Source organism: Vigna unguiculata, chromosome 10 (genome assembly GCF_004118075.2).
Source record: "Vigna unguiculata cultivar IT97K-499-35 chromosome 10, ASM411807v1, whole genome shotgun sequence".
In the NCBI taxonomy this organism is placed as follows: Eukaryota; Viridiplantae; Streptophyta; class Magnoliopsida; order Fabales; family Fabaceae; genus Vigna; species Vigna unguiculata.
The window spans coordinates 39,071,921-39,098,828 of NC_040288.1; the positions used below are offsets into that span (position 1 = coordinate 39,071,921).

The 26,908-nt window shown below is 30.9% G+C and overlaps 5 protein-coding genes across 6 annotated transcripts; 2 read left to right on the forward strand and 3 right to left on the reverse strand.

Annotated features, from left to right (window-relative positions):
- The first annotated feature begins 1,112 nt into the window (after positions 1-1,112).
- LOC114167509 (transcription factor MYB26) lies at positions 1,113-2,923 on the forward strand. The gene is made up of 3 exons (XM_028052607.1): positions 1,113-1,536; positions 1,645-1,774; positions 1,939-2,923. Exons 1-3 carry the CDS (start codon positions 1,404-1,406, stop codon positions 2,645-2,647), a joined length of 972 nt encoding a protein of 323 aa, XP_027908408.1. The 5' UTR covers positions 1,113-1,403; the 3' UTR covers positions 2,648-2,923.
- Positions 2,924-10,754: 7,831 nt separating this feature from the next.
- Positions 10,755-13,535, reverse strand: LOC114166168. The gene is made up of 3 exons (XM_028050847.1): positions 13,220-13,535; positions 12,778-12,877; positions 10,755-11,141 (listed from the first exon to the last, which is right to left on the reverse strand). Exons 1-3 carry the CDS (start codon positions 13,443-13,445, stop codon positions 11,069-11,071), a joined length of 399 nt encoding a protein of 132 aa, XP_027906648.1. The 5' UTR covers positions 13,446-13,535; the 3' UTR covers positions 10,755-11,068.
- Positions 13,536-15,010: 1,475 nt separating this feature from the next.
- LOC114166116 (5'-nucleotidase SurE-like) lies at positions 15,011-19,522 on the reverse strand. The gene is made up of 10 exons (XM_028050781.1): positions 19,143-19,522; positions 18,927-19,021; positions 18,294-18,361; positions 18,164-18,207; positions 17,925-18,002; positions 17,680-17,833; positions 16,774-16,923; positions 16,549-16,659; positions 15,677-15,742; positions 15,011-15,473 (listed from the first exon to the last, which is right to left on the reverse strand). Exons 1-10 carry the CDS (start codon positions 19,448-19,450, stop codon positions 15,375-15,377), a joined length of 1,173 nt encoding a protein of 390 aa, XP_027906582.1. The 5' UTR covers positions 19,451-19,522; the 3' UTR covers positions 15,011-15,374.
- Positions 19,523-19,882: 360 nt separating this feature from the next.
- Positions 19,883-22,739, forward strand: LOC114167662 (protein MAIN-LIKE 2-like). Of its 2 annotated transcripts, none has more exons than XM_028052779.1 (6): positions 19,883-20,041; positions 20,689-20,796; positions 20,894-21,529; positions 21,617-21,781; positions 21,865-22,260; positions 22,349-22,739. In XM_028052779.1, the coding sequence occupies exons 2-6, from the start codon at positions 20,707-20,709 to the stop codon at positions 22,556-22,558; spliced, it is 1,497 nt and encodes a 498-aa protein (XP_027908580.1). In that variant the 5' UTR covers positions 19,883-20,041; positions 20,689-20,706; the 3' UTR covers positions 22,559-22,739. The 2 variants fall into 2 exon arrangements, with proteins under 2 accessions (XP_027908580.1, XP_027908581.1); XM_028052780.1 differs by having other exon boundaries at positions 19,887-20,102.
- LOC114167661 (beta-fructofuranosidase, cell wall isozyme-like) lies at positions 22,614-26,467 on the reverse strand. Its single transcript, XM_028052778.1, has 7 exons — positions 26,283-26,467; positions 26,095-26,103; positions 25,030-25,880; positions 24,686-24,844; positions 23,593-23,828; positions 23,422-23,512; positions 22,614-22,981 (listed from the first exon to the last, which is right to left on the reverse strand). Exons 1-7 carry the CDS (start codon positions 26,443-26,445, stop codon positions 22,802-22,804), a joined length of 1,689 nt encoding a protein of 562 aa, XP_027908579.1. The 5' UTR covers positions 26,446-26,467; the 3' UTR covers positions 22,614-22,801.
- Between the last annotated feature and the right edge of the window lie 441 nt (positions 26,468-26,908).

Here is a 26,908-nt window from a genome sequence, read left to right on the forward strand (position 1 = left end):
AAATATATTGATTTATTTTGTTTATTTGAGATTGTTGTCACATTGAATTAGTCTTAATTTGTTTGAAATTCTATAGAAAAACTATTTATTGTTTCCAAGTCTTTTGAAGATTTTTTTTAAAATTAATTTAAGAGGTGAATACTAATATTTTTTTTGTATTAAATCTTGAATTGTCCGGTTTGACAATTTAAAAATATCAATTCGTCCGGATATGTTTTGATTGTTGAACCAAAATACAATGTTCAAAACAACCACCGATATTTAAATTCAAAATCTTAAAATAACAAATTTATACATGTATTTCATTATAAGTTATTCAATTTTATTTTATTTTTCCTCATGTCTATGTTCATTTAAATTTATAATTGGTTGACCCGAGTATTTTAAATTTTAAATTTTTTAGCATTGATAATATTTAATTATTAACATTATTTTTGTTGTGAGACTGATCTTAATTTAGAAATAACAGTATTTGAGTTTTGTATTTTATAAAATGTTTGTTTTTCCTACTTTCATATTTTTCTTTATAAAGGAAATAAAAATTTTCGATAAATGTTTTATTCTTTTATGGTAAAAATAGTGAACTTTTTAGACAAAATATTATCATTGTAGAGATAATTGTATGTTTGTTCCTTTAAACATAATATTTGAGTGTCATCTAATTTTCTTACAAGTAATATTTTCCTTACTGTAATTTTTTTTTGAAACACTGTCATTCAACTAGTTATACTGGTTGATTTAAGAAATTGTCACAGGAATTGAGGAAGAACAATACAATAGATTTGAAAGCTTTCAATATGTACATGTTAAATTATTTTTATCTTGGTGGCAAGTATTTATCAGAAGTATTAATGAATAATTATGATGAGTGTAGTCTAATATCACACGTTTAAAACAAAGTAATATGCTTTGTGAACAAAACATCATATATATATATATATATATATATATATTTATGTATAATGTATCGATGTGGGACCAGGCAACACATAGGGTCCTACCACCTGCATGTGTTACACGTGTACAGCCAATAACACAGTGAGCAATGAAGCATCCTTTATAAGACCTACAACTTCTGCAGGGTGACATAGCAGCTTTTAGCTATTCTGCAACCATCTTACACACCTTCTTCACTAAAATCACCATCTCAGAATTCACCCACTTCTGCTTCTGCTTCTTCTGGGCTGCTTCTGCATCATATTCTTAATTTTCTCTGCTAACTATCTTCACATGCACCACTACTCTCATCATATATAATTAAATTCAATGCAATCACTTTCTCTAAAACCTAAATTCTAGAGACTTCCTTTATCCTCAATCTCTTCTTTTTCAAAAACAACACAAAAATCTCCTTCTGTTGCTCATGTATTATTAGTACTTTGATTTGAGGCCTCAAAGAAAAAATGGGACACCACTCTTGCTGCAACAAACAGAAGGTCAAAAGAGGGCTCTGGTCACCCGAAGAAGATGAAAAACTCATCAACTACATCACAACTTACGGACATGGTTGCTGGAGTTCTGTTCCAAAACTTGCAGGTGTGTGTATATATATATATTATTGAGTGAGTATAAAATGTTACCATTGATGTGTTTTCTGTCTTGAAATTTTGAGTTTCTTTGCTTTTGTTTGGTGATGTGTATTAGGCCTGCAAAGGTGTGGGAAGAGTTGCAGATTAAGATGGATAAATTATCTGAGACCTGATTTGAAACGTGGAAGCTTCTCTCCTCAAGAAGCAGCTCTCATTATTGAACTCCACAGCATTTTAGGGAACAGGTTTAACCATTGTTAATCAATCACATGCTCCTTTTTTTTTTTCTTCTTCTTCTTTCTTTTACTTTTCTTCTTTGTGTGCATATCATGAACAAACATTATTGTCAAAAGGGTGCTTTATTATCTACTTTTTTTTTTCTCAACAAGAGTGCACTTTTCGGGTACAGGTGGGCTCAGATAGCGAAGCACCTACCTGGAAGAACAGATAATGAGGTGAAAAACTTTTGGAATTCAAGCATAAAGAAGAAACTCCTTTCTCATGATGCTATTATTCCTCCTTTAGCCACATTTTCTGATTTTCACACCCCCAGCACCACCAACATTGCTTCCATGGAAACTTTCTTCCCTTTTTCTGCAAACCCTAATCTCATCTTAAACTTCCACCATTACACAGACCAGTTCTACCTTCCCCCCACACCATCCCCATTTTTTGATCATAACAGCAATGATATGAAGTTAGCTTTCAACACTTACAATGCCAATTTCCTTCATATTCAGAATCCAGCAGCAGTAGCAGAAACAGCACTACCATGTTCCAATCAAATCACCAAAAGTGACACTGTTCTTGACAAATTCATCAACCCAACAGCATTGCAGGAACACGAATACCAGTTGGTAGAAGAGCCCGAACCCCTTGTGCCAATAACGAGTGAGAACATTGAGGATTATGTTTGCAGCAGCAATTATCCACAAGAACAACACGAGGCTACAACAAAATTTCAGTGTTATCCACAAGATCTAGCTGTGGCAGTGAACCAGTTAGAGTACATTGATGCGTTCATGTCATTGTTGCCATCTTCAACAACTTCATCGTCATCAGTTTCAAGCACCCAAAAAGTCCCAAACCCTATTATTCCCTCAGGATGGGAGCCTTGAACGTTGGTACTATTTATAGATATAAATTTAATTTTATCTATATATAGTACATTTAATTAAATAATTAGGGAATCTCTTTGATGATCAATGAACTCAATTATTTTTCTTGAACTTTTTCTCAAAAAAGTGTAGATCTTCTCTTATTGATAAACCTGAACCTTGCTAGTTCAGGGACACTTCCATTGATGAATGGTTGCAGAAGTTCCATAAATGTGTCTAGGTTCTTTCACATATTTGTCACCATACTTTCTATATATGAATTATTGAAGGCAGCTAGAGCTACATATTAAAAATTGAAAATGAAGAGCTAGTTCTGTACTTTTAACTCATTAATTGTTCCTTTGCTTCTTCTCACTCTATCTCTTTCTGTGTGTAACAACATTACATTAATTAATGGATGGCGTTGTCGAACAATGACAAAAAAAAAAAAACGTACACATCATGGTCAACTCGATCTAGGACAAAGTGTCCTATGTAGGATTCCAGTATATACTGTCACTCCTACTACATTTTACTTTATAGGGTCATCACAACTTAACTTTTAAAGCACAATGTTAACGATTTTCTTAATAGACCAAACACGAGCATTTTGTACAGCTTTTTGTTGACGAGTAAAATATGTTTTTAACTTTGAAATTTTGAAATTAGAATTAGTTCGGTCTCTGAATTCAAATTTTGATATGTTTTACTTAGGAATTTTATAAATAAAGAGAAATTCTTTTATCTCGATGTGTATTATATATTTTTTAATTAGATTTAAGGTTGTTAAATTGTTGTAAATAGTTCAAAAGATATAGTTTTATTTTATATACTATTTTATCCGAACGTATATGCAATTCTTATTTTTATATTTTATGGTGTATTTTCTCTTATATATAGTTTATAGTTTTATGTTCTTTCAAATTTTTTTTTATAAACGTATGTTGTAATCTTAAACTATTTTCTCAATAGATTTTTCAAAAGAAAAATTGTTTTCTTAAAATTTTGTACGGATATTTTTTTTATAGATTTTCTACTTTCAAACATTTGTTAATAATTTAATTAAATAATTAAAAATAATGTTTTTTATTTTGTCTTTCAAATTTTTTATGTTTCTTTTTTAATTTTATTTGAAAATATTTTTTAATTTTTAATTTTTAGATACTTTTATTTTTAACTGTTTTCAAAATTTATTTTTTTAACAAAAAAATATATGTATTTTTAGTTTTAATATATTAATTTAAATAATATAAATTTTAATTTCCGATTATTATTATTTAAATAAATAATTTTTAATAAAAAACTTCTCTAAAAATTTCAAAATATATTCATTAGAAATAACAAAAAATATTTATATTTTATTAATTTAAAATTAACAAATATCTCAAAATAAAAAATATATATATAATGTATGATTGTATAAAAATTTATGAAAATATAAGAAAATTTTTAAAAACCATCAACTATATATTAAGAAACAGTTTAAAATTATAAACTTTAAAACATATAAGAAATAAGGAATAAAATAAACCGTATACTAAAATTAATATTTCTATAAGTTAAAATTACATATATATATATATATATATATAAAATATAAAATAAAATAAAACTCTTCTATATAAAATCTATATAAAAGTATAAATCTTATTTTTGGAATACGACTTTATTATTTTTACTAGTGTGAAATCGTGTTTCTTAAACAATACTTTACCTATTTAAGTAATATTATAATAATTTCTTTACATTGAGAATTTTGAAAAAAAATTACAATATTTAAGTAAAAAAATTAAAGGATATATTAATTTATTTTTTAAAGTTTGAAAACAAAACTACAATAATAAAATTTAGGATAAAAGCGAATTCTTGTTCCAAATTTAGAAATTACAAACATATTTAACTTTTTGTTTAACTTTTTGTTAATTTGTTAAGATTTTTCGAGATTGATAATACTATACACTAAATAAAGACTTGAATACAGAAACTTTATTTTGGCATCATCATGGGTATATATTTTCATATTTTACATATTAGGGAATGCTATGGTCCATTCTACTCTATGTTTGGGGAAAATGGATTTGTTTTATTTATAGTGAGTTTTCTAATCATTAATGGATTCAATGGATAAAGTAAGTGTGTGTTTGTTTGGTTTTATTACGTTGGATATATTTAAATTAAAATTATTTTTTTAGTAATTTCTATTTTTTAATTATTTCCAAAAAATGATGTGTGACTTTGAACCCAAAATATATACGTGTTGCGACAAAACTCCAAGTGCAAGAATCCAAATCGTAGTAAGCTACAAAAATGATGACGTAAACTTGCTTTTTTCCGCAGGAAAAATTAAAAGTTGCTTCTAAGAAGGTTCAACTTTGACAAATATTGAACATCGCGAGAAGGTTCTTCAGCGCATGGTGGACAAATCGAAAAAAACAAATGGATCAAAATTCGCGATAAATACTCCAAAACCAATTTTATAAAGTTCAAACTTGATGCTAATAATAAAGTTTTGTTTTAAGATTAAATATGTTTTTATTTCTTAAGTTTTAATGAAATTTGAAATTAATTATTTTTTAAAATTTTTGAATAATTTAGTCTTTTATTTTTAAAAGTGTGTGAATGTAATACTTTTAACCAAGTTTTATTACGTTTATCTCACGTTTCAAGTGCATTTCATGATAGTATTTGAATTGTTTACACTGTTTTACACATTTTCACTTCAATATTAACTCAAATATTATTGTAAAATGTGTTTAAAATGTCAAATAAACTTAACAAAATTTGGTAAGAATGATTAAATTCATGCATTTCTAAAGATGAATGACTAAATTGGTATAAAGTTTCAAACAGAGACTAATTCCAAAATTTATTAAAATTTGAGGGATCAAAAGCATATTTAACCCTTTTTTTTATATTTATTTTAACTAAGCTTTATTATAACGTTAAAGCCTCAAGTCGAAATTGTGTGAAAAATGTATAAATATTTTTATTCAGGTATAAGAAATTTAAGTGTGAAAGGTTAGTATTCTTTTATCGACTAAAAATGTTAGTGAAATGAACCAGTAGTGTTGACATATGAACATCATTAAAATTACATGCACCAATTTGATACTATTTACTTAAACTTTAACCTATAATTGTACTAATTTAACAAAACCTTGCAATAATTTAATTAATGTAATGTATACTTTAAAATATGATTTAGGATGTGATCCATGTAACCAATCAAAGTGTTGTTATGTATGTGTTCACGAGCTAATATAGACACACACATGATAATATCGTTTGTAATATCATTAAATTTTTAATGTCATCTAGTTTACATACAAACAATATAAAGTTTGAAGATAAAAATTATTCAAAACTTGTGACAGAGACAAAATTTAGTATTTCGAATGATAATTAAGGCACTAAAAACATATTTAATCTATGTATTGTCAGATGGGTCACCAACTTATAAGATTCACACATACTTAATTAAGAAAAAAAAAGTATTTTTATTTATAAACTTACGACCTATTATACAATTTAAAATTATTTATAGACAAAAGCTATTATGAGTACCTCTAGTGAGAGAAAAACACCACAAAATGAATGAAGAAGAAGAAAAAGAAAGCAACCATATATTATGTGCATAGAAGCTAGCTTGAAAAAAATATTTTATTCCATGTCTCAAATATTTGAATTTTCTAGATTTCTCCACATAAAAATTTTGTGGTGTTTGTTAGTATATCTCGTTGTTTTACATATTATTTATATAATAAATAATTGGTGTGGATTTTGTTTCCATTTATTTATTAATTTTATTATCACACCGTCTATATATATATATATATATATATAATTTTTTATTTGGAGATGTTACTTTTGAAAATAATGACAAGTTGTTTCTACATTATTTGAGACAATCATAGCGGGAATTTAAATATAGCAATAGATAATTAATAATTAATTTTGATGGAACGTGATTTGCATGTTATATAGTACTTAGTTACCTAGTTATGAGAATGTGATGATTAGTTATTAAAAATGCATGCAGAATTAAAGAGCAATTGAGGTAGTTGGTTGGGTTAAAGATGGTTATCATATATAACACTGAAAAAGTTAGTCACCTTTTCTGCTTCTCTATTTTTATACTTTAACAAAGTTCTCTCAAAATTACACCAATCTATATACAGTTCCTATGCTACCTTTTTTCTTTCTTTCTTACTTTGTAAAAGAAAGTAGATTATTCACAAGAATCTGTGACCACACTAATTGAAAGAGGGTGATTACGTTAATCACAATTCATAATAATATAACTATATGTTCATTCATCACGGCCTGAGATTCCCTCATTATAATTAGATGGTTAATTTAATAGTTAAACCCATTGGGTCATTGATTAACTATATTAGTCCGGTTTTACACAGGAATTTTGGAATTAGTTCACTTTGAAACTTTGGATCGATTTAGTTTTTCATCTTTCGAAATATATGAATTTAGTTCTTTTAATCAATTTTGTTAAGTTTATTTGACATTTCAAGCGTGTTTTATAATAATATTTAACTTAATATTAAAGCAAAAATGTGTCAAAGTATAAATAATTCAAATACAATTCTAAAATGTGTACGAAACATTAAATAAACCTAAAAAGATTTGATTAAAATAATTAAATCTACGTATTTCGAAAGATGAAAGACTAAATTGATCTAAAATTTCGAAATTGACTGATTCCAAAATTTACTGAAAGTTAAGGGACGAAAACCATATTTAACTTTTTATAAATTCAAAAATCAAATTAGGTCATTAAATCTTTAATTGAATCAAATTAAATATATGTTGAGTCTCAATATTAACTCAGATTTATTCATCATATTCTCACTTACTAATCTAAATTTTAGAAGATAAGGTGAAGATCGTGTCTTCTTATATATTTTAAATTAGTTTTATTAGGATACATCAAATCTTATTAGTATACATTTTAATATCATATTAAAAATTAAATTTAAGTTTAATTCATCACACAAAATTAGGTACTAAAACAAGGATAATATACTGTGAATTGACTTTTTAAGAATTATATATGTTAACCAAACAAAGACTACCTTATCTTCTTCTGTGAGGGAGGGTGTGCATATTATAAAAATCATCAACTTGTAAATATTACAAGAAAAATATTAAATAGAAATCAATTTTAAGTTCCAAAACAATTAGTAATTATATTGACTATTTAGATACCGTTTTACAAAAAAAATAATATTATTATTTAAAATAGTCTATAATATAAATAAAAAATATACTTGATCTGTGAATTAGAGTATTTAATATTAGTTACTAAAATTTTAGCAATTAAGAAATTAACGTGTAAATTAGCCTCTAGTTTAAAATTAAAGACTAATTTAGAATCAATAGTAATAAATAATTAAAACATAGATAGTTAATGTTAAAAATCAAATTAAATTATAATTTTTGTAATTTTTATTCATAATAAAAACTATTTTAGAAAATAATAATTTTTAATTATAAAGTGATATATAATTTAGTTAATATAATAACTAATTATGTTAATATCTAACATTAATTGTTATTTAATAGTTTTTCTTAATGATACAAAATATAATTGATAATTCTAGTCATATCAACAAAACTAATTCAGGGTAAGAACCTCAGTAAAAAAAAAGTATACGTTATAAATAGTATCTCTAATCTAATGCAAAAGTTTTAATAAATGTTTCAAAAATTTAAGATTGTACTTGTTCAAAAGATTCTTATTAAAACACGATGTAACATGATGATCTTAAAATTAAGAATGGGTTATAAAACTCAGTCTTGAGTATAAAAAACAATTTCTTTCAAAATTAACATTCATATTTTGAGAGCACAATTTTAGAGGGAAGTAATTTTCCAAACTTTAACTATAACATTGTAATTTTTCATAAAACCTCAATCTCATGCCAAGCTTGTAAGAATTGCATACAAACTTAAAACTCATGTACCTTTTTAATCCCTTATAAAATTCTTACATTATAAATTTTTTTAAGGTTATGTCACCATTCAACTATTTAATTTTAGGTGAGAATTATTCTATTCCAATATAGTCTTACAATAAATAGAAAGGGTAACTTTTAAATATTTGCCTCAATTATGAAAAAATAATCTAATACAAAAATAAATAATATTTTAAATGTGATGACTCGAATATTATCTATAAATTTAAAGACAAAGTATAAAACAAAATAAATATTTTAATAAAATGAAAACGACCTTCCATTCAAGAACATAAAAACATTTACTTAATAACATTTAGAGTTTTTTTTTAAGCCAATAACTTAAGTACAATTATGTAATACCACTTACCACTTAATAAGTTTTTTTTGGTAGAGACGATAAAAATGGGTTTTAATTTTTAAGTTAAGGTGATTCACCATAGGTTCGAACCGAGTTGGATTAAAAAAAATTAATTTTTTTAAATGTAAATTGAAATGAACCTAACTCACTTAATTCATAGGTTAAACTAATTCGAACCAATTTGAAAGTGGATTGACTCGACTTATCATGCAATACATTATTAATTTTTTTTCATTTTTTATAAGTTTTTTGTTATAACTATTTACTAATTTTAATTATATAGGTTAACAATTTAATCTTTTTAAGTACTTACTTACCTTTTTAAGTACTTACTTACCGTTCTATAATGTTTGAACAATTTAAATGTTTAATTTACTTGTTTGCCAAATTATATATGTTATATTTTAATTTTCAATTATTATCCTTTTAATAATAAGTGAAGAATTAGGTGAATACTTTGATTCTAATATTATAAAAAAAATTGATTCAAACCACTTTCATTATATTGTAATAATTATATAAAATAAATTACAAAATAAAACATTCGGAAGTGTGAGTCAACCCACTAATCCGACTCACCCACCATGAATTGGTGAATCAAACTACAACATTTTTAACTCATCAAAAAATAAGTTGGTCACCAAAAAATGAGTCGAATTAAACTAATATTTTTAACTTAACTTACGGTGAACCAACCTATACGAGTCTGGTTGAATCAGTTTATAACCCTATTTGTTATGAGTGATTTGGTTCAACACTTATTTTTCTCTTTTATATATTATTGATCTTGTACGAATTTTAAGTAACACATACTCATATCAAATGACCTTATGGAAAGAAAATGATCTTAGAAGGGAAAAGCATTGGTCCTTCCAATAATTAGGTTTCAATGATTGATGTGTGCAATGAAAACAAAGCAGATAGAAATTTGGGCAAAGTTATCGTCTGACAGACCCAATGCTACCTTAAAGTGAGTGAGCTTTGTGAAGAAGAGTTGCACAAAGTTAACCTTTCTTATGGGCCACATTCATTTCATTTCTTCAACTTTTCTTCACATGCACGTCAATTCAAACATTACACAACACACAAATTTCTAACATGCACACCAGTATCTCAATTTTCTAATTCACCTTTCAAATATTTTTTCATACAGACCAAAGTATCTCTCATGCAAATGTTTCTATAAGTTTTTCTAAAAGAAAGAAATAACAAAAAAATTAAATTAAAATTTCCAAAAATCAAAATAAATTTGTAAACTTCTAATATAATTTTTCTAAATGTTTATCTTTAATTTGTAAAAAAAAAAAAATTTCACTTTTTTGTTACCTTTTTCTCCTAAAAATATTAAAAATTTTATCAAACCAGGTAGCGAAAGTTATTTTATTCAAACCAAATTAAACTAAAGTAAGTGCTGCATTCCCACAAACGTTTTACGTGGATAAGGACTAAACTATCTTGATTTCCTCACTTTTTTCCATTCTTTATTAGAGAGAAATTTACGTCATTATATATGCACATTCTTCTTTTCTTTAACTATTTATACAATAAAACAAGACAAAAAAGTAGTTAGACTTATATTTTTTTTCATTTATTGAAATCTTCAGAAGTCAACTCTTACTATTACTTTTCTTCCATTTTTCTTTTTCTTTAATTCTTTTCCTTCATCCAAACAGACTCTTTAAATAAAATAAAAAAAATCATTATTTCCTTTAATCTTTTTCGATGACCACTTTATCAGTGCCTTAACATTTGTGCGAAACGGATTTTGGAAGCAGAAAATGCGCACAATGCAAGCTTCTTCACATCAAATAAAACTAGATTATTCTGCAGTGCTCACCACATAAAACTAATACAAGAGTTACAAATTATTGCAACTACCGACCAGAATTTCAAATAGAAATAAACAGAATGTTAACACATCCATGCACAACAGTTGCCTGAAAAATTGTTCATTGCAGACTATACTCAATAAAACTCCAACCCCACACCCCAACCAAAAAAAGGAGCTCTTTTACGTAACAATGTCAGGTTCACCCTGTATCACTGGGCCTTACCATGAAGTGCACTAAGTTTCTAAGTTCAAACTTTAACTCCAATGTCAATGCAATGATACTAAGCTGTAATCCTAAACCTGCCCTTGGCTATTCTTCGAGCAATTACTTTTCTGCCACCCTTGGTCGCTTTCCTGCTCATGTAATACAAAAAATATGTCATCAACACAGCACAACTCTGTTTTAGAGATTACACACGCAAATTTGCATACAAGTCATGCATAAAATTCCCCAGTTCTATCCACTTAGCCAGACATCTTCATACTGGATCTGAAACAGGCTCCTCACAAATTTACTCCATGATTAAGGACCAGTTACACATTAATATATGGATAGATATACACTTATATGAGATATATCTTAAACAAACTGTATACCTTTAATAACTTCATGTAGACTGAATTTATAAATGCAATGGTCGAGTTATAATCATTTTTGTGTTGATTATTTCTGTTGAATTTTGTGAAAATAGGACTAAAACAAGAAAATTCCATTTTTTGTACATTCAGAAAGTAGACATTACATCAATTTTAATGTATGTAAATGAGGTATCAATGATTTTAGAATAATATAACCAGTACGTAGATATGATCAATGTGAAAGAAACTTCTAATTCGATGGTGAGTTTTGATATAATATTGTTCAATTAGAGGTTAATAAATGGTGAGACAGTTGACTTCAGTTGCACCAATTTGACATCTCTTTTATATGAATCAAGTTACTCTAAAAGTAACTTTTGGTAAAAATACTGTTCCCATTCAATGACATTTTCTATGTATTAAATATTAAAATTCAATAGTCAAACTGCTAAATATTTCATTATGGGATTCATATATCACTCCTCACCTAATGGTATGAGGCTTTGTTATTGCGTTCTAACTGTTGAATATTTTGATATCTTTTCAACGATCATAGACACTAAATTTTATTTATATTTTTAAAACGTATACTAATATCTGTTAAATTGAATTTATTCAAAAGAATTAATAGTTTAATTTTTTTTAAAAATCAACAGACTTAATCTATTTAAAAACATCTGAATTATTGAAATTTAATATATAAAAAGAATTATTGAATGGAATAGCTCTAAGTTATTCCATGAGTAACCTAATTCTCTCCTATAAACAATAAAAGGAAGCAATGGTCTTCGGGCCAACAAAGAAGCATTTCACATGCCACTTTGCCTGGCCATAGTCTAAAATTTGACACACACCCGTTTATCTACCACCAACCACATTCTAGAGAGATAGGCAATCTGTTCATTGAAAGCTTTGTCACTCAATTGCATATTGCCACATTCAACAAAACAACCATAATCTAAAATGTGACACACCCACTTATCTACCAAAAACAAAGCAACAATCTAGAGAGATAGGCAATCTGTTCATTGAAAGCTTCGTCACTGAATTGCACATTGCCACATTCAACAAAACAATCTGTTTAAAGCTAAGGCATAGCTTCAAGATTTATGAGTATTTTTTTTTTATCTATTACGCTAACAAGCCAACTAACCAAGAGAAAGTAATAGAAAGCATGATGCGTAAGAACAATCGATCGCCTAATTCCTTCAAATTCTCTACACAAATTAGGCCTTTGCATAGTTATTATCTAGTTGAGTAAGCTGAAGAATGGAAACACCACAAGAGTTCTAAAATTTACCAAGTTTGATATCATGTAGAAGAAAAGGAAGGGTTAACCACTAACAAGTAACATTTTCTACTTCTCTTCTCATTACGAAGGAGCATATAACCATAAAGATGAGTGATTTACCGAGCAAAGAATCCATGGTTCCTCTTTCGTTTAATGAGACTAGGTTGAAACGTCCTTTTGGGGAACAAAAGCATGGGTTCATCTGATGAAGGAGCATCCCCTGCAGAATAATCATAAATTCAGAATAAAAAGTACCTGGGAGGAGTTCAAATGCTTAAAATTTCACAAAACACCATCTTCTCATGCAAAAGCTGGTACATGATTATATTTTTGGGATAGAAAAATCATAACATATATCACAACACAGTGCATCTTAAAAATTAATTTTTGACTTCCGGGGCATTATCTTTTCTTCGATGTCACATCTCATATTAGTGTAATTAATCAAATTTACATTAGGAACAGAAGAAAGAGAGCGATCAATTGCAAGAAAATAGGGGGAAAGTAACAAAGTTCCCTTGAAAATGAAATGCAATAAAGAGTGTAGTGAGAGTAAGTGTACCTTGAGGTAAGAAGAAGCGAAGAGAGGGGAGGCCACAGGGGTAGAGAAACCCTTGTTTGTGGGGAAATTCGACGTCGTTTTGGGGAGAAATGGCGGCGGGGAGCCTAGAGAGAGAAGGGGAGAGGAAATGAGATTGAAGTTGAGGGGTATTGGAACGAAGAGGAAGCGATTTTGAAAGGCGATTCAACAAGGAAGCCCCACTTCTGAGAACGTTGTTCGACGCCATTGTTGGATTCACTCAAAGCTTTGCTTCATAAACCCTAACCTAACTCAACCTAAGCAATGCGCCAACACCAAACTCCAACCTCCATCTCCATGGATCGGAGTTTTGCCTCTTTACAATTTGGGTTTTTTTACCCGACCCGGAACATCTTTTTTGGTTACTGTCTGTGATGCCCTTTTTTTTTCTAATTTTACCTCTATTTATTATTTTATTTTTGTAACTGCATTTTTAATGTGTAATAATAAATAATAAAAATAAAAACTTTGATTAGTGACTAGGTGTTTATTGTTTGTTTAACATTGAACCAAAATGTTTTAAATTGATAAAATATTGTAAAAACAAGTGACCAAACTGATAAAGAAAATAATGTATCTGTTTACCAAATAAATAGTTCAATTTTTTATGTTTTTATCAAAATTCAGCTTAACCATAGTCCATCATATATTTAAAATAATTTATTTATATCATAATTTAACATTTATATATATATATATATATATATATATATATATATATATATATATATATATATATGTAATTTTAGTCCTTAAAATAGATTTTTGGGTCTTTAATTTTTTTTCACTTTGATTCCTGTAAAAAAAACAATTGATTTTGTTCTTACTAATTTATTTTGACTCTCCTAAAATGTTCATTTTGTATCCTTACAATACTAAATAATTTATTTTTAGTCCCTGTCAAATATTTTTTAGAGCACTAATTTAACATAAAGAACATTATAGAAGCTATAAAATGAATATTTTTAGGAGTTAAAATAATTTAACAAGGGCCAAAATAAAAATCAACCAAAAATCTAATAAAATTAACCCTTAAACACCAAAAGAAAATCATGAATATACTATATCGACAAAACATACTTGTGACTGAATTTAATAACAATGATATTTAAAATTCATATACGTTACACATTTTAGTCATACTGAAATATGAATTATGAAATTATTACTATATGACTAAATAAATAACTACAAATATTTTTATTAGAAGCTTGTAACAATCATCATCATGCGCCAAATTTTACTTTACTACTTTAAATTGTGTGGTAACTTTTTCAAGGATATATTATAACGACATTAATTATGAAATTATTTCTTATCTTACTAGATGTCAAATTATAAACAGCTTTGAAAGTTGTATAAAAGCAAACAAAAAAAAAAATCTAGAAAACCTATCCATCTGAACCAAGCCAAATTAAACTGAATCGTTTATTATTTTTATATTTGATTCAAATAAAACATTGAAAAATAACTCATCCAAATAAAATCTCAAACACCCCTTATAAATTAAACCAGTTAATTTTCACCAGTATTGTGAAGTCACCTGGTTATAAAGGCTGTGTGAACTTGTAACTGCTCAATTTCTAATTCAACCTGTCGGATCATAAAATATAATAGAGCAACAAAATTTTATCACTTGTAAGGAAAATCTAACTATATCCCATAGCCTCAAAATATTCTATTGTATGCATTCAGAATGCAAAATCCAATCACTTTTGAGTTGAGCGCAAGTGATGCAATAACCAATGCTTAATATCCGACCATAGTCTAAAATACCATCAAACCAAGCTTAAAACTATCTTTCAAACAACAACTTAGCGAAAAATTACAATGAGAAGTGCACCAGCGTTTAGCTAATACTTTTGAAGTTACAAACAGAGGAGATGGCATTTTCAAAATATGCCTAGTGGATTACAGGAAGCAAATAATGAATTTGCTTCACATCAGAAATAGCTAGAGACAACAAGAAATGAAACAATGAAGAGGGAATACAGAATATCTTACACAAACGTACAGATTGATGATATCAATTATAGAATGATTGCCGCTTCTGCTCCACCTTTACAACAGGAAGAACCACCATAAATCTCAAATGTACATAATCACGCTGAAGCTGAACTTTGAACTCTGTTTGAGGCTATTGTTCACCAGGAAGTACAGATGAAAGCCAATCAGAAGCTGCCATTTGAATATCCGTCTCAGTATGAGGAGACAGAAAGAGAGGAGTAACTGCAACCTGTTCATTAAAATCAGATTCAAGGTTCATTCAGAGGAGAAAAATGAACTTGATCGCATATATAGTAACAGATTAACAGCCCGATGAAGATGTTTATTGTTTGCGTGCAGTCCTTAAGAACATAAAATATTATTAGGTGAAAAAGTTAATGATACATTTCACATTAGAGACATGCAAAGAGATAATTCAGTTAGCCAACTTACATATCCACTTTCAAGTGCTCTGTAATCCAAATCATCATCTATATCTTCCTGCTGTTTATCCAAAAACTGCAGATAGAAGTATAGTATAGCTGAGTTCACATCCAGGAACAATTCAAATAATTAATCTTCATTTGAATGTAACATAGAAAGTACTGAATCATGTATAATAAACAATTTCAGTCATTTTTGAAAAAAGAAAATCTTTGAACCATTAGACAAATTGATCAACTTAAGCTACTAGAAGTATGGTTTCAAAAATTATCATAAACTGAGACAAATATTGACTGGTTACCCATGGAGAGGATTGCCATTGTTGTGGATTCAGAATCAAGATACAACAAAATAAAGTTGTATCTTTCTCAAGCAGTACAGAAGTCCATCTTCCATTCAAATGAACAGTGTCACGACATTATACTACTCATACTTTTGAAGATCATCTAGCTAACACTATGAGGGAAGTGGAAAGTTCAACCACAAGGGGTCGAATAATTTTTTTAGAAAATATTTATATGTCGAGGACTCATTTGTCATTGATTCAGTGACATAATGAAAGTGAGTTTGATCACTACTTAAAAACAAGTCTTGCCTAACTAAAATGCAATAATAGGTTTAGGTATTATATTGTCACACATAGGGTATGGATATGTGTATGAACATTAGAGTTGAGGGATATAATTTATAATAATCTGGTACCCTCCCACTACATTCCCATCCTTGTACCAACCCACCCCTTTTATTTTCATTTTTAGGCAAGTTGGAAATGAGGTGGTTGTCGACCTTCCCATTTCCAAATCTATTTTTTAAAAGCAGTCAACCTTCCCTAAACTTGGTATGGAACGGTTGACCCATACTGCCATCTCCCTCTCATTTACCTCAAGTCTGAAGTACTTCTTCACCCTGTTAGAATCAGGTTTTCCTGCAGCTCCAATTGATTCAACAATCTCCAAATTCTTTTTCTGAGTAGTTAATCTCCGAGCTGCACCCTGAAGTACACCAAGATGTGAAAGATTCTACTATCAGCATCAATAACAGCAAAATAATTACCAGATTAAACAGAAACGGAATGTGCAAAAGATGCCAATATTTAGGACACTCACAGCAGCAGAGGCATCACGGCCAATCTGTGCAAACTGAAGACCAAAGCCTTGTTTACTGGCCAAGAAATGACCAGGAGGATACCGGCTAGTTGAAACTGCCTGCCAGTTTGGAGTGGATCTCCACATACTTTGCTTGGTCAACTTGAAGCCCTGTCGGCAAAACAATACCACAGCAGCCATATGATATCTTCGGACCAAAAACAGTTCACTAAACAGTAAACACAGTGAAACAAAAAATAAGAATGGTGAAATTAAAACATGTTGCCTAATTAAGAAAGGGGACAGGGAAGGAAATACACGTTAATCACAATGTTAAACGGTCACATTTCAAATCCTCTTTAAGAGGAAATTTCCCAGGAAAAGGGTTCACAATCTACATACAGTTACCGCCTCTGTATGCAATACAATTTTTAAAATGTGAGAATAAACATTTCCATCCCATCCCACACCATTTTTTGTCTACTCAAGATTTCCAGTGAAGAAAAATATAACAAGAATCACACATAATCATGTAATTGAAAGCTGCAAACATTTCAGCCCCAGCTGAGAAGCCAAAACGTTACATGACATCAAGAAGTCGTTAGGTTCCTCTCTCTGAGACTTTCTCATTACTCTGAGAGTAGTACATGAAACTCCCAATAAATGTAAGTCATCTTTCATTATTAGAAAAGACATATCCCAATAAAAAGGGCAACTAGAAGTAAATCTTTAAAAGCAGAACCTACAAAGCACTTATACATAAAGACCTGAATGCAACATTATAACTTCGAAGAAAAAAAAAATTGATTATAAGCCAAGAATATCATCCATACTAGATTTTCCACCGTATATAACCCAAATATAGAACATTATCACATTTCAGTGGAGGACTAGATATTATTATCCAAACTAATAAAAATTTTGTACCTTGCTGCTTAAAGGCGATGTAGGAATTTCTATACCCAGAAAACAGCTTTTGGGGAAAGTTCCCTGTAAAACATCCCTGATAGCTGCCTTTATTAAAGGTAAACAGAGTTCTACTGCATCCTTGAAATCAGTCTCTTGACTTTCATCCTTCTTCCTGCAGCACGGCAGCAGGATATGGTACTAGTTCATTATCTCCAGCAGGAAAATACAGTTAAGCTGGAAATCATAAATAACAATCAACCTACCAATTTAATGATATTGACAAAGAAGGTACCCCACATAATAACGCCTCTCTTGCTCCAGCAACAACACCTGAGTAGAACCTGGCGATTTTAAAGCATGAAATCAACTTCTGCTCATACTCAGGGCGCGTGGAGGTGTTAATACAAAACCATAACAGACTATATTCAGGGGGGAGCGAGGACTCTGTACTAGTATAGGTTTACAAGTTTAAATCTATGCATAAGAGAAGGGAAAAACTTACTTGAGATGACCACAGCTTGATCCCCGGTTAATTCCGCTAATAACCTAAAATTTATATCATTTTCATCCATTAGTACTTAGTTAGTGAGAAGAGCGCACAAATAGTTATTAATTATATGACAGATGCTAACCAGCATTGGCTTTGACCATGAAAACAAGGCTCCAGATAAGGCTAGTGAAATACAATCGACAGGCGTTCCTGAATTATAAATTAGGAAAGAGTAAGGAATTTATGCAAGTATCATTGTCACAACTACGACAACAAATCATTTCCCAACTCATGATGCATTATATCAGTAATGACAAAGCCAAGACAGTATGAATTCCTTTATTACAAAAAATAAAAATAAAAATTTCTCTCCTAAGAAGTGGATCTGCAACATAAATCACACAATGTCATTCAGTTAAGTTAAAGATCACAACCTAAACGTCAGCAGCTACTATCCCATGATTCTAGGCAAGAGGGTGATGAAGAGACTTTTTTTGACTAAAAAATAACAAGCAAACCCACATCAACTATGAACGAAGTTAACATGAACTCACTGAAGAACACCATTATTCATATACACAACTAGAACCAAACCACGCCTACAAGAACTCCACACACATCGGATCTGACATAAAAACAAACAGTGGCTGGCGAAGACTAAACAGTAAGCAAACCACTAAGCTACACTCCACACAAAAAAGATTCCAAACAATTAAGAATCTCATCATCCAAATGAGTAGAAAGGAGCAAAGAGGTTCAACTGTTGAATCCAAACCTGAAACTTCAAAGGCGGTGGCACCATCAATCAGAGCAGAAGAGGCTTCCACGGTTTCTCCGATAGTGAGAGAGTGGCCCGAAACAGATTTGTCCCTGAAGCAACCATTTTCACGAACTAACAAATTACAAAGAGCGAGAAATCAAACGAAGCCAAAGCAAGCAAGGAAGGAAGCATGCGATGAAACAATTAGAGAGAACGCAAAGTGGGACCCACGATTGGGGAACGCAGACATGGACATCGTAGAGGCCGAGGCGCACGAGAGCTTGGACGAGGAATGTTAGACCCGGGGACTCGATGCCGTCGCTGTTGGTTACCAACACGACGGGTTTGGAGATTGAGCTGTCGCCGTCGCCGGCGACGGCGTCACCGGCGGGTGAAGAAGGTTGCGGGGACGAAATTGAAGTTTGGGCATTGTTATTGAGTTCTTCTTCTTCTGGCTGTTCGGTACGCTTTCGGTTGAGAAGCATTTCTTGGAGGCCTGAGGGTATGGCGTTGTTCACCGAACCAGACGACGTCGTCATGGCAGAGCGCAGAGAGAGAGGAAGCAGTGACAGTGTTTAGTTTCGGTAGGATTGTGAAGTTTATGGAGTGAGTTTTTTTCCCTCGTTTTAGTTAAATTAAATGCCTTTGATTATCTTTTTGTTATTACTTTTCTCATAGTAATTAACCATTTTAATAATGGTATTTAGAATTTACATTTTTTACATTTTAATTTTTGTTGCTGATGTTAATTTTTTATTATTGAAAAATCTCACCCGTTACTTTATCCATTAGTTTTTTTTTTTTTAAATTCATCAGTTTTAGTTTTAGAAAGGAATGACTCAACTCAACCCAAGTAATCGATTAATTAAGAGTAATTTCTTGATACAAAAATAATTATATTGTATTTATTTTAAATTTCCATATAACCAATAAAAAAATAAAACAAGAATAATAGAAAGACCATAAAATCCTTAATTGGTCTATAGGGTGTTCAGTTTTGTGGGTGGCAACACTGAACAAAGTCAATCTCCAAAACAAACCCAAATCTTTCTTGTTCTCGTACTAGATTAGATTAGATACTACACATGTTGCAGTGTCTCACTCTGTTTCCTCGTCTTCTTCGAAAGTCGGTGAGTCTCTTTCTCTCTCTCATCCACTAATTTCACGGACTTGAGTTCCACCTTCCTTCAGGTTCTCTCTCATTCTTTTTTTTTTTCTGTATTAGCAATGTGTTCATCAAATTAAAGTTCTTTCCTGGTGGGGTTTTGAGTCTGCTATGATTTTTTTATTGCTTGCTATGAATCCAGTTTAGGGTCATCAAAAAACTGTTTTTGTGTTGGTGGGTGTTTGTCATTTAGAATTTGAAAGATGAGACTCTAATGAGCAATTGACACTTTATAATGAGGAATTTGTACCAATTTTCATTCTTTTGTGAGAGTATGGAGTGGGGAGGGTAGGCTAATTGTGTGAGAACCTTGAGCACTTTCTGGAATCAGTGGCTTGCCAAGGAACAGGATTCTAAAAAATTCTGCTTTGTGTAACCCTTTCTCTCACTGTCCTCAATGAAAAAGACTCTGGGAAAAAAATTGTGGTCTCCATTTACTGTTGGTACTCAGCAGAGAATCAAAATTAGATAAAATTTCCTATTGGCAAAACAGATATCAAATTTATCTTTTCTTAATGAAGAATGTCAATGATTTTAGTGTAGCTATTGCTTCTGAAATTGGGCTGATTCGTAGTTATTCATTTCTTTCTGTGATTCTTGTATTTTGGGCAGTTCTCATTTCCTTCCTAAATGGAGCTCAAAGAAGATCCTGGACCAATTGATAATTATGTACTTTATGATCAAGATAATCATGTTTCTTCAGCAGTTTGGGATGGACACGTAAGTGGACATTCTTTTATTGATAATTTCTGTTTAATCATGTGAAAATTTATCATATTCATATCACTGGATATGATCATATTATTCAAATCTACAGGAACGTGGTGTACTTAGGTGCCATGAACACACTTCAATGCTTGATCAGTGGAAACTCACACCTAAACAGATTACGTTGGTTGAGAAGGCTGGTTTCGGTTACCTACGATTACTTCCTGCTATGAGTCTTGACAATGCACTGATAGCAGCTTTGGTTGAACGGTGGAGGAGAGAAACAAATACATTTCACTTAACTGTTGGAGAATTGACAATAACCCTAGAAGATGTGTCACTATTACTTGGATTGGCTATTGATGGAGAACCTGTGATAGGTCCAATAAGTGCACCAAGTTCAGTTTGTGAAAAGTTACTAGGGAGAGTGCCGGAGGATCTGAATGGTGGAATGGTGAAGCTGACTTGGTTGAAGGAGTTCTTTAGTGAGTGTGCTGAAGATGCACCGCCGGAGGAAACCGAACGCTGTACACGTGCTTACCTTCTATATCTCGTCGGCAGCACAATATTCTCTACTACAACAGGGAACAAAGTCCCTGTTATGTACCTTTCTTTGTTTGAAGACTTTGATAAGGCTGGGAAATTTGCTTGGGGTGCAGGAGCATTGGCATTTTTATATAGAGCACTTGGCAATGCTTCACTCAAATCTCAGAGCACCATTAGTGGCTGTCTAACTCTAGTACAGGTTATAATCACTTCCCTTTTCTCTCTTCTTTTGCTGATACTTCCAGATTGAACACTTGCTGAATAATAAATTAGTTATTGTTTTTAGTGCTGGAGTTATTCTCGCCTCAATGTTGGCCTGCCAAAGTTTAATCAAGAACCTGATACTAATTGCTTTCCCTTTGTGCTTAAATGGAAAGGGAAAAGTGGTTGTAGGACTAAATGTAATGTAGTGTCCTACAGAAAGGCTTTGGACTCTCTTAATCCATGTGATGTAAGTGCTAATATGGTGGTTTATTCGATGAAATTGGTAGATGAAAATGGTAAATCTGTGTTAATTGTTGTATATACACACAGGTCCAGTGGCTACCTTACAAGGATTTGGATTCTACAGCCATACCAGAAGATACAAAAGCTAGTCTGATTTTAAGGGCATCTAGGACTATGCTATTGTGTTTTGACAAGGCTGAAAGACACCTTCCTGATCGATGCTTAAGGCAATTTGGCTTGCATCAAACTATCCCAAAAGACGTCGAACGATGGGAGAGGAAGAGCCGTATTGTGGATCATGGGGTAGATCTGATGGGAAAAATGGACTTGGCTATCAAAGAGTGGTCGGAACGTTGGGTTCATATTGTTGATGATGGTGGTGACATTACAGATGAGGGTGTGTACATGCAATGGTATCACAAGATTACTCGGAAATATATTGGGAGAGTCACATCATCCCTGGAGTCAGAGTATCAAAGAACAGTATGTTTTGCTCATTAGTTGTTTATCTTTACTTTCTTTAACTTGAGTGTATGTTTTATGAATACTTGACTGCTACATGCTTTTGCAGGTTACTGCTATGAGGGAAATTGCCAGCATTGCTGATATAGTCTCAGCAGAAGGGTTGGATTCTTATAATAGAGAGTTACTCGATGAAGTGAAAAATATTGTACACAAATGTTTAACAGAGCAGTATGAAGAAATGCCAAATGATAAAGTGAAAAAGAAGGGTAATCGGAAACGTAGGCAAAAGGACCACCTAAGTATGGAATATGAATAGCACCAGTTCATAGTAGTGCAAGCTCACTCTGACCTTAGCCTACTGATATTTATAACTTCATGTTATTAAAAAGGATGAAGGTGTATAATCAAATGATCAACACCAGTACAAGATTGTATTCGACAGAAGAGGATGACATGACATATTTATTAACATTAAAAAAATTATTGAGACGTTTGAATGCAGATAGTTTGTAAGTATATGCTGTAAATCTCCATTTGTATTTTTGAAATTCTCTTAGTGTCAATTTATTTGTGCTTTCTTCATGCTCCAAGCATTCAGTCTTGTAATATTGACATCAGCAGTGCCATTATTGAAAGCATATAGTTGTGCTTTATCATTGATCACCAATGTGGGGTAAACTCTTGCTGTGATACAAGCTCTTCCCTCTCCTCCAAAACTCTCTACGACAGAATGATCAGTCTGTGGAATTGGGAAACTCATGCCTTAGAAAAATTATAGATCATTTGAACAAAAGAAAAGATGACACCAACTAAGAAAAATGACTTTTAACATACTATTAAATGTATCTGCTGACAAATCATATCTTTTTTGTAGACGAATGTTTGTGCTCAAGTGTATAAAATTATGTGTATATGCACTTGCTAAAACTTGAATCCAAATTTTCTAATGAGTTTTTTGTGTTATCTGATTGTTGAATCTTTAAAATACACTAATATTAGTATATTAAAATAGTTTTTAATATATTTTAAAACATCAAAATTAGTATCTATTAATGTATTTTGAAAGCTCATCAGATGGATATTCCTAACAACTCAGCAAAAAATTCAAATTTCTATAACTTAAAGAGTTCTATTTGAATGCAACCTTTGTGAGTATCAGTGGCTTCATCAGAAACTTACCAGTGTTCTCAACGAAAGCTGTTCATGAAGAGGTTCCACGTCAACAAAAGCTCCATAAGTGGTCAAATCATTGTTTTTATTTAAGGAAGACCTGTTTGCATACATGCATTTGTATGAGTTTGGAGACAAATTGAGTTGATAGAAATAAATAGAGGACACAAACAAATTAACCTGCTTTGATCACTGCATAAGAGCACCAAATTTTTATTTTGGTATTTGAATATTCTGAAGAAAACTGATGTGAACTCTTGCAATCCCTCAGAAGCAAAAACTAGCAGACCAAACGGACCCAGTTCACTTTTAATGGATGAACCCTTTTGACTACACAGAATTTTGGGGTCCGTCCAATTGTCCAATACTTCAGCCTCTATCAATTTATTCACTTCAAATGAAATTTCAACATCAGCCTGCAAAAAGGACAAATTATCACTCCAAATTTTTAAAACAGGTCTTAACTGTTAACTTGGTTCCCAAGCATTTTAATGGTGGGATTTTAGTCTTTTCATTTCAACTGTGACAATTGATTTTTGTAGTTATGTTTTTTCTCATTCTGATAGCGCCAATTAGATTAGATTTTACTATGATTTTAGTCTCTTTGTCATTTAGAATATATGGATGTGACACTTATTTATTACGTCAGAGAGAATAAAATTACATAATTAATCTGATTAGTACAATTAGACAATTAAATATTAGAATCGCAGAATTATTAAGAGACTTAATCATCACAGTTTAAACTCGAAAAAACTACACCATTTGAAGCAAAGAATATAATGAAGTCTTAAAACATTTTACCATCATTGTCTATTATGATTGATTTTAAAAAACTAAAAATAAACAATTTTTAGAAAGAAATGTTTATTAAATTAAAAATATAAAGTATACTACTATGTTCTGTTATAGTTCCCTATAGGTTTTTATTTTCATTCCAAGAGTTGGTAAAACTAACAGTTTTTTAGTTTTAGTTGCTAAAATAATGTTAACAAGACCAGATTAGCATAGTGAACAATTTCTCTAACTTTTATCTAAAACTGCACTTCTAATATCAAGATGGTTGATTGAATTCTAATGTGTAAGATGAGCTTAATTTAAAATTAAGTATTCCTATATTTAACTTCTAAAGAGTATTATAAACATCTTTTTGATGACTAAAATTTATGCAAGTTCCACTACTTAGAAAAGGAAACCTGGTAGATAAAATTATACTCTTATAAAACCACATTGCAACACTTATTATGTTTATATGGTAGTAGGTGAAATCTACCTGTGCTGCTGTAACACCATTAATTTGAAGCAATTGTCCTCCTTTTAGCACTTGGGGGGCCAAGTTCACTGGGTTTGCATGCAGCTTTTCAATTTCCATCACAGGCCATTGTACCAACTGTTTACCAGATCTGTGCAGCCAAATGGCCCTTGGAATTGCCTACAAAGATATATGTGCATCTTGGTCATGTTTTCTGTAACCACACTCCATCCATCACAAAAACATGGCTAAAAACCAAATCTAATGATTTGAGCCAAGATTCAAAATGTTTTGATTTGGTCAAAAGTCTTGTATTGAGTTCAGAATACAATGAACAAACACTGACAATATTGAAATGAACTTACAATGATTCCAGCCCATCCTTTCTTGATATCATCTGCCTCAATTGATGATTCGTCCACCCACCCAAGCAAAATCCTCCTCTTCTTTCCATCATCAAAGAAAGATTTTGAGGCATAGTATTTTCCATAATCAAATCTTAAAACAAATTCATCAAACCCTTTATCAGGGACAAACACATCCTTGGAAGTATTGTAACTCCCTATCGTATAGTAATCATGTCCTTTCAAGCTGGCCTTGAGCACATGCCTAACATCATCACCATTCACAGATGTTTCAACACCCAATTGGCCATTCTTGAAAACTGGAAAAAAATCTGGGCACTCCCACATTCTACTGTCTTTGGTTGAATATAAAGGGTGTTTGGCTTGAACCCAGTTAACAAAGTCTTTGCTCCTATACAACAGTGCCATTCCCCTAGTTCTTCTTTTGCTTCCAACAAGTACTCTCCAATGTCCATCTTGGCCTAGCCAAGCAGTGGTGGGGTCCCTAAATGAGTCTGATTCTATGTTGTTATCACTAGTTGGTGCCATTACAGGGTTTTGGGGAAACTTAACCCATTCCCTAAGAAAAGGGTCAGACAAATTTTTGGGCTTGGCCAAGTTTTGAACTTGGTGCTTCATGGAGTCAATTCCTGTGTACAAAATGGTTGGTTTGTTCCCAGGGAGCAGTGTGGTTGATCCTGACCAACAACCATTTATATCAGACGGCTGAGATGGGAAGATGGCAGGATCTAGTGTGGTCCAGTTCACAAGATCCTTTGACACTGAATGTCCCCACACAATATTTCCCCAAGTTGCACCTTTTGGATTGTATTGGTAGAACAGATGATAAAGTCCTCCATATCTCATTGGTCCTGCCAAAAATCCCAAGACAATTTTATATCCAAACAGTTTAATGTAAGAATTAAAAAGAGAAACAGAAACAGCTAAAAACAGTTTAATGTTTTTTTTTTCTTTTTTACTTTGACTTGTTTTCACAGTATTATTTTAAAACACAAACAAACGAATCCAATATCACAGAAGAGGTGCACTGAAGAGTGAAATTCATAATAAGAGAACTGAACTAACCATTGGGATCTGCAAGTCCAAATATACCGAAGTGTCCATTTGATGATAACATGTCAAGTGGCAAAAGCAAGAAGACAAAAATAGAAACTGTATATTAGAGACCAAATACTTACGCAGAAAACAAAGAATAGGAATGAATGAATAAAGAAAATTTTAAGATGAGTTGAAGGAAAGAATGTTATGTATACCATTTATCCAGTTCTTGGGAGGTTGGAAGTGATAAGCAGTTCTGTAAGGTTGATCATTGGAATCAGAAGACAGAGTCTGAAGATTTCTGCTAAGATGATGAGTAGCTACACTGCCATAAATGACAGAAAAGAGAATTAACAAACACATAGTAGGCATTGTCATGGTTGCTATGCGATGTTGTAATGTTGTGTTGTGGAGGAAAACAAATGTGCTCTGCTATCTATTTATACAGACAATAATGTTGTGTTGTGGAAATTTGTGAATGGTTCAAACTAAGGAAAGTGTTAATCTTTCGCTCAAAAGTCTGGGATGCAAAGAATAGGAAAAAGTGAGAAAGAAAAATATGAAGTTTTGTGCATTTTGTTAGAATTTTCAAGTCAACAACCTTTTGGTTGCACATTTCTTCATAGTACAACATAAAATTTGGATTGGATTCTCTGTTAAGTTTTGTTTGTGTTATTTTTTCATTCTGACTTTATAATATACTGAATATCATTAATTTAAACGTTTTAAAATATATTAAAAAAATATTTAAAATATTAATACAGTATATTTTTAATGTTTAACAGAAAGTTTTAAAATATATTAAAAAAATATTTAAAATATTAATACTGTATATTTTTAA

Bases quoted from the DNA above. Each gene is read 5' to 3' on its own strand.
- LOC114167509 (XM_028052607.1), top strand. From the start codon at position 1,404: ATGGGACACCACTCTTGCTGCAACAAACAGAAGGTCAAAAGAGGGCTC. The intron at 1,537-1,644 runs GTGTGTGTATAT...GATGTGTATTAG, and splicing joins TTCTGTTCCAAAACTTGCAG to GCCTGCAAAGGTGTGGGAAG. The intron at 1,775-1,938 runs GTTTAACCATTG...TTTCGGGTACAG, and splicing joins CACAGCATTTTAGGGAACAG to GTGGGCTCAGATAGCGAAGC.
- LOC114166168 (XM_028050847.1), bottom strand. From the start codon at position 13,445: ATGGCGTCGAACAACGTTCTCAGAAGTGGGGCTTCCTTGTTGAATCGC. The intron at 12,878-13,219 runs GTACACTTACTC...ATTATTCTGCAG, and splicing joins TCGCTTCTTCTTACCTCAAG to GGGATGCTCCTTCATCAGAT. The intron at 11,142-12,777 runs GTAAATCACTCA...TTACATGAGCAG, and splicing joins AACCATGGATTCTTTGCTCG to GAAAGCGACCAAGGGTGGCA.
- LOC114166116 (XM_028050781.1), bottom strand. From the start codon at position 19,450: ATGACGACGTCGTCTGGTTCGGTGAACAACGCCATACCCTCAGGCCTC. The intron at 18,003-18,163 runs GTAAGTTTTTCC...TAAAATCGCCAG, and splicing joins TCAAGCTGTGGTCATCTCAA to GTTCTACTCAGGTGTTGTTG. The intron at 16,924-17,679 runs GTACAAAATTTT...TTTTGCCGACAG, and splicing joins CATCGCCTTTAAGCAGCAAG to GGCTTCAAGTTGACCAAGCA.
- LOC114167662 (XM_028052779.1), top strand. From the start codon at position 20,707: ATGGAGCTCAAAGAAGATCCTGGACCAATTGATAATTATGTACTTTAT. The intron at 20,797-20,893 runs GTAAGTGGACAT...TCAAATCTACAG, and splicing joins CAGCAGTTTGGGATGGACAC to GAACGTGGTGTACTTAGGTG. The intron at 21,782-21,864 runs GTAAGTGCTAAT...ATATACACACAG, and splicing joins ACTCTCTTAATCCATGTGAT to GTCCAGTGGCTACCTTACAA.
- LOC114167661 (XM_028052778.1), bottom strand. From the start codon at position 26,445: ATGACAATGCCTACTATGTGTTTGTTAATTCTCTTTTCTGTCATTTAT. The intron at 23,513-23,592 runs GTTAATTTGTTT...GTATGCAAACAG, and splicing joins TTATGCAGTGATCAAAGCAG to GTCTTCCTTAAATAAAAACA. The intron at 22,982-23,421 runs GTAAGTTTCTGA...CCAATTCCACAG, and splicing joins AGCTTTCGTTGAGAACACTG to ACTGATCATTCTGTCGTAGA.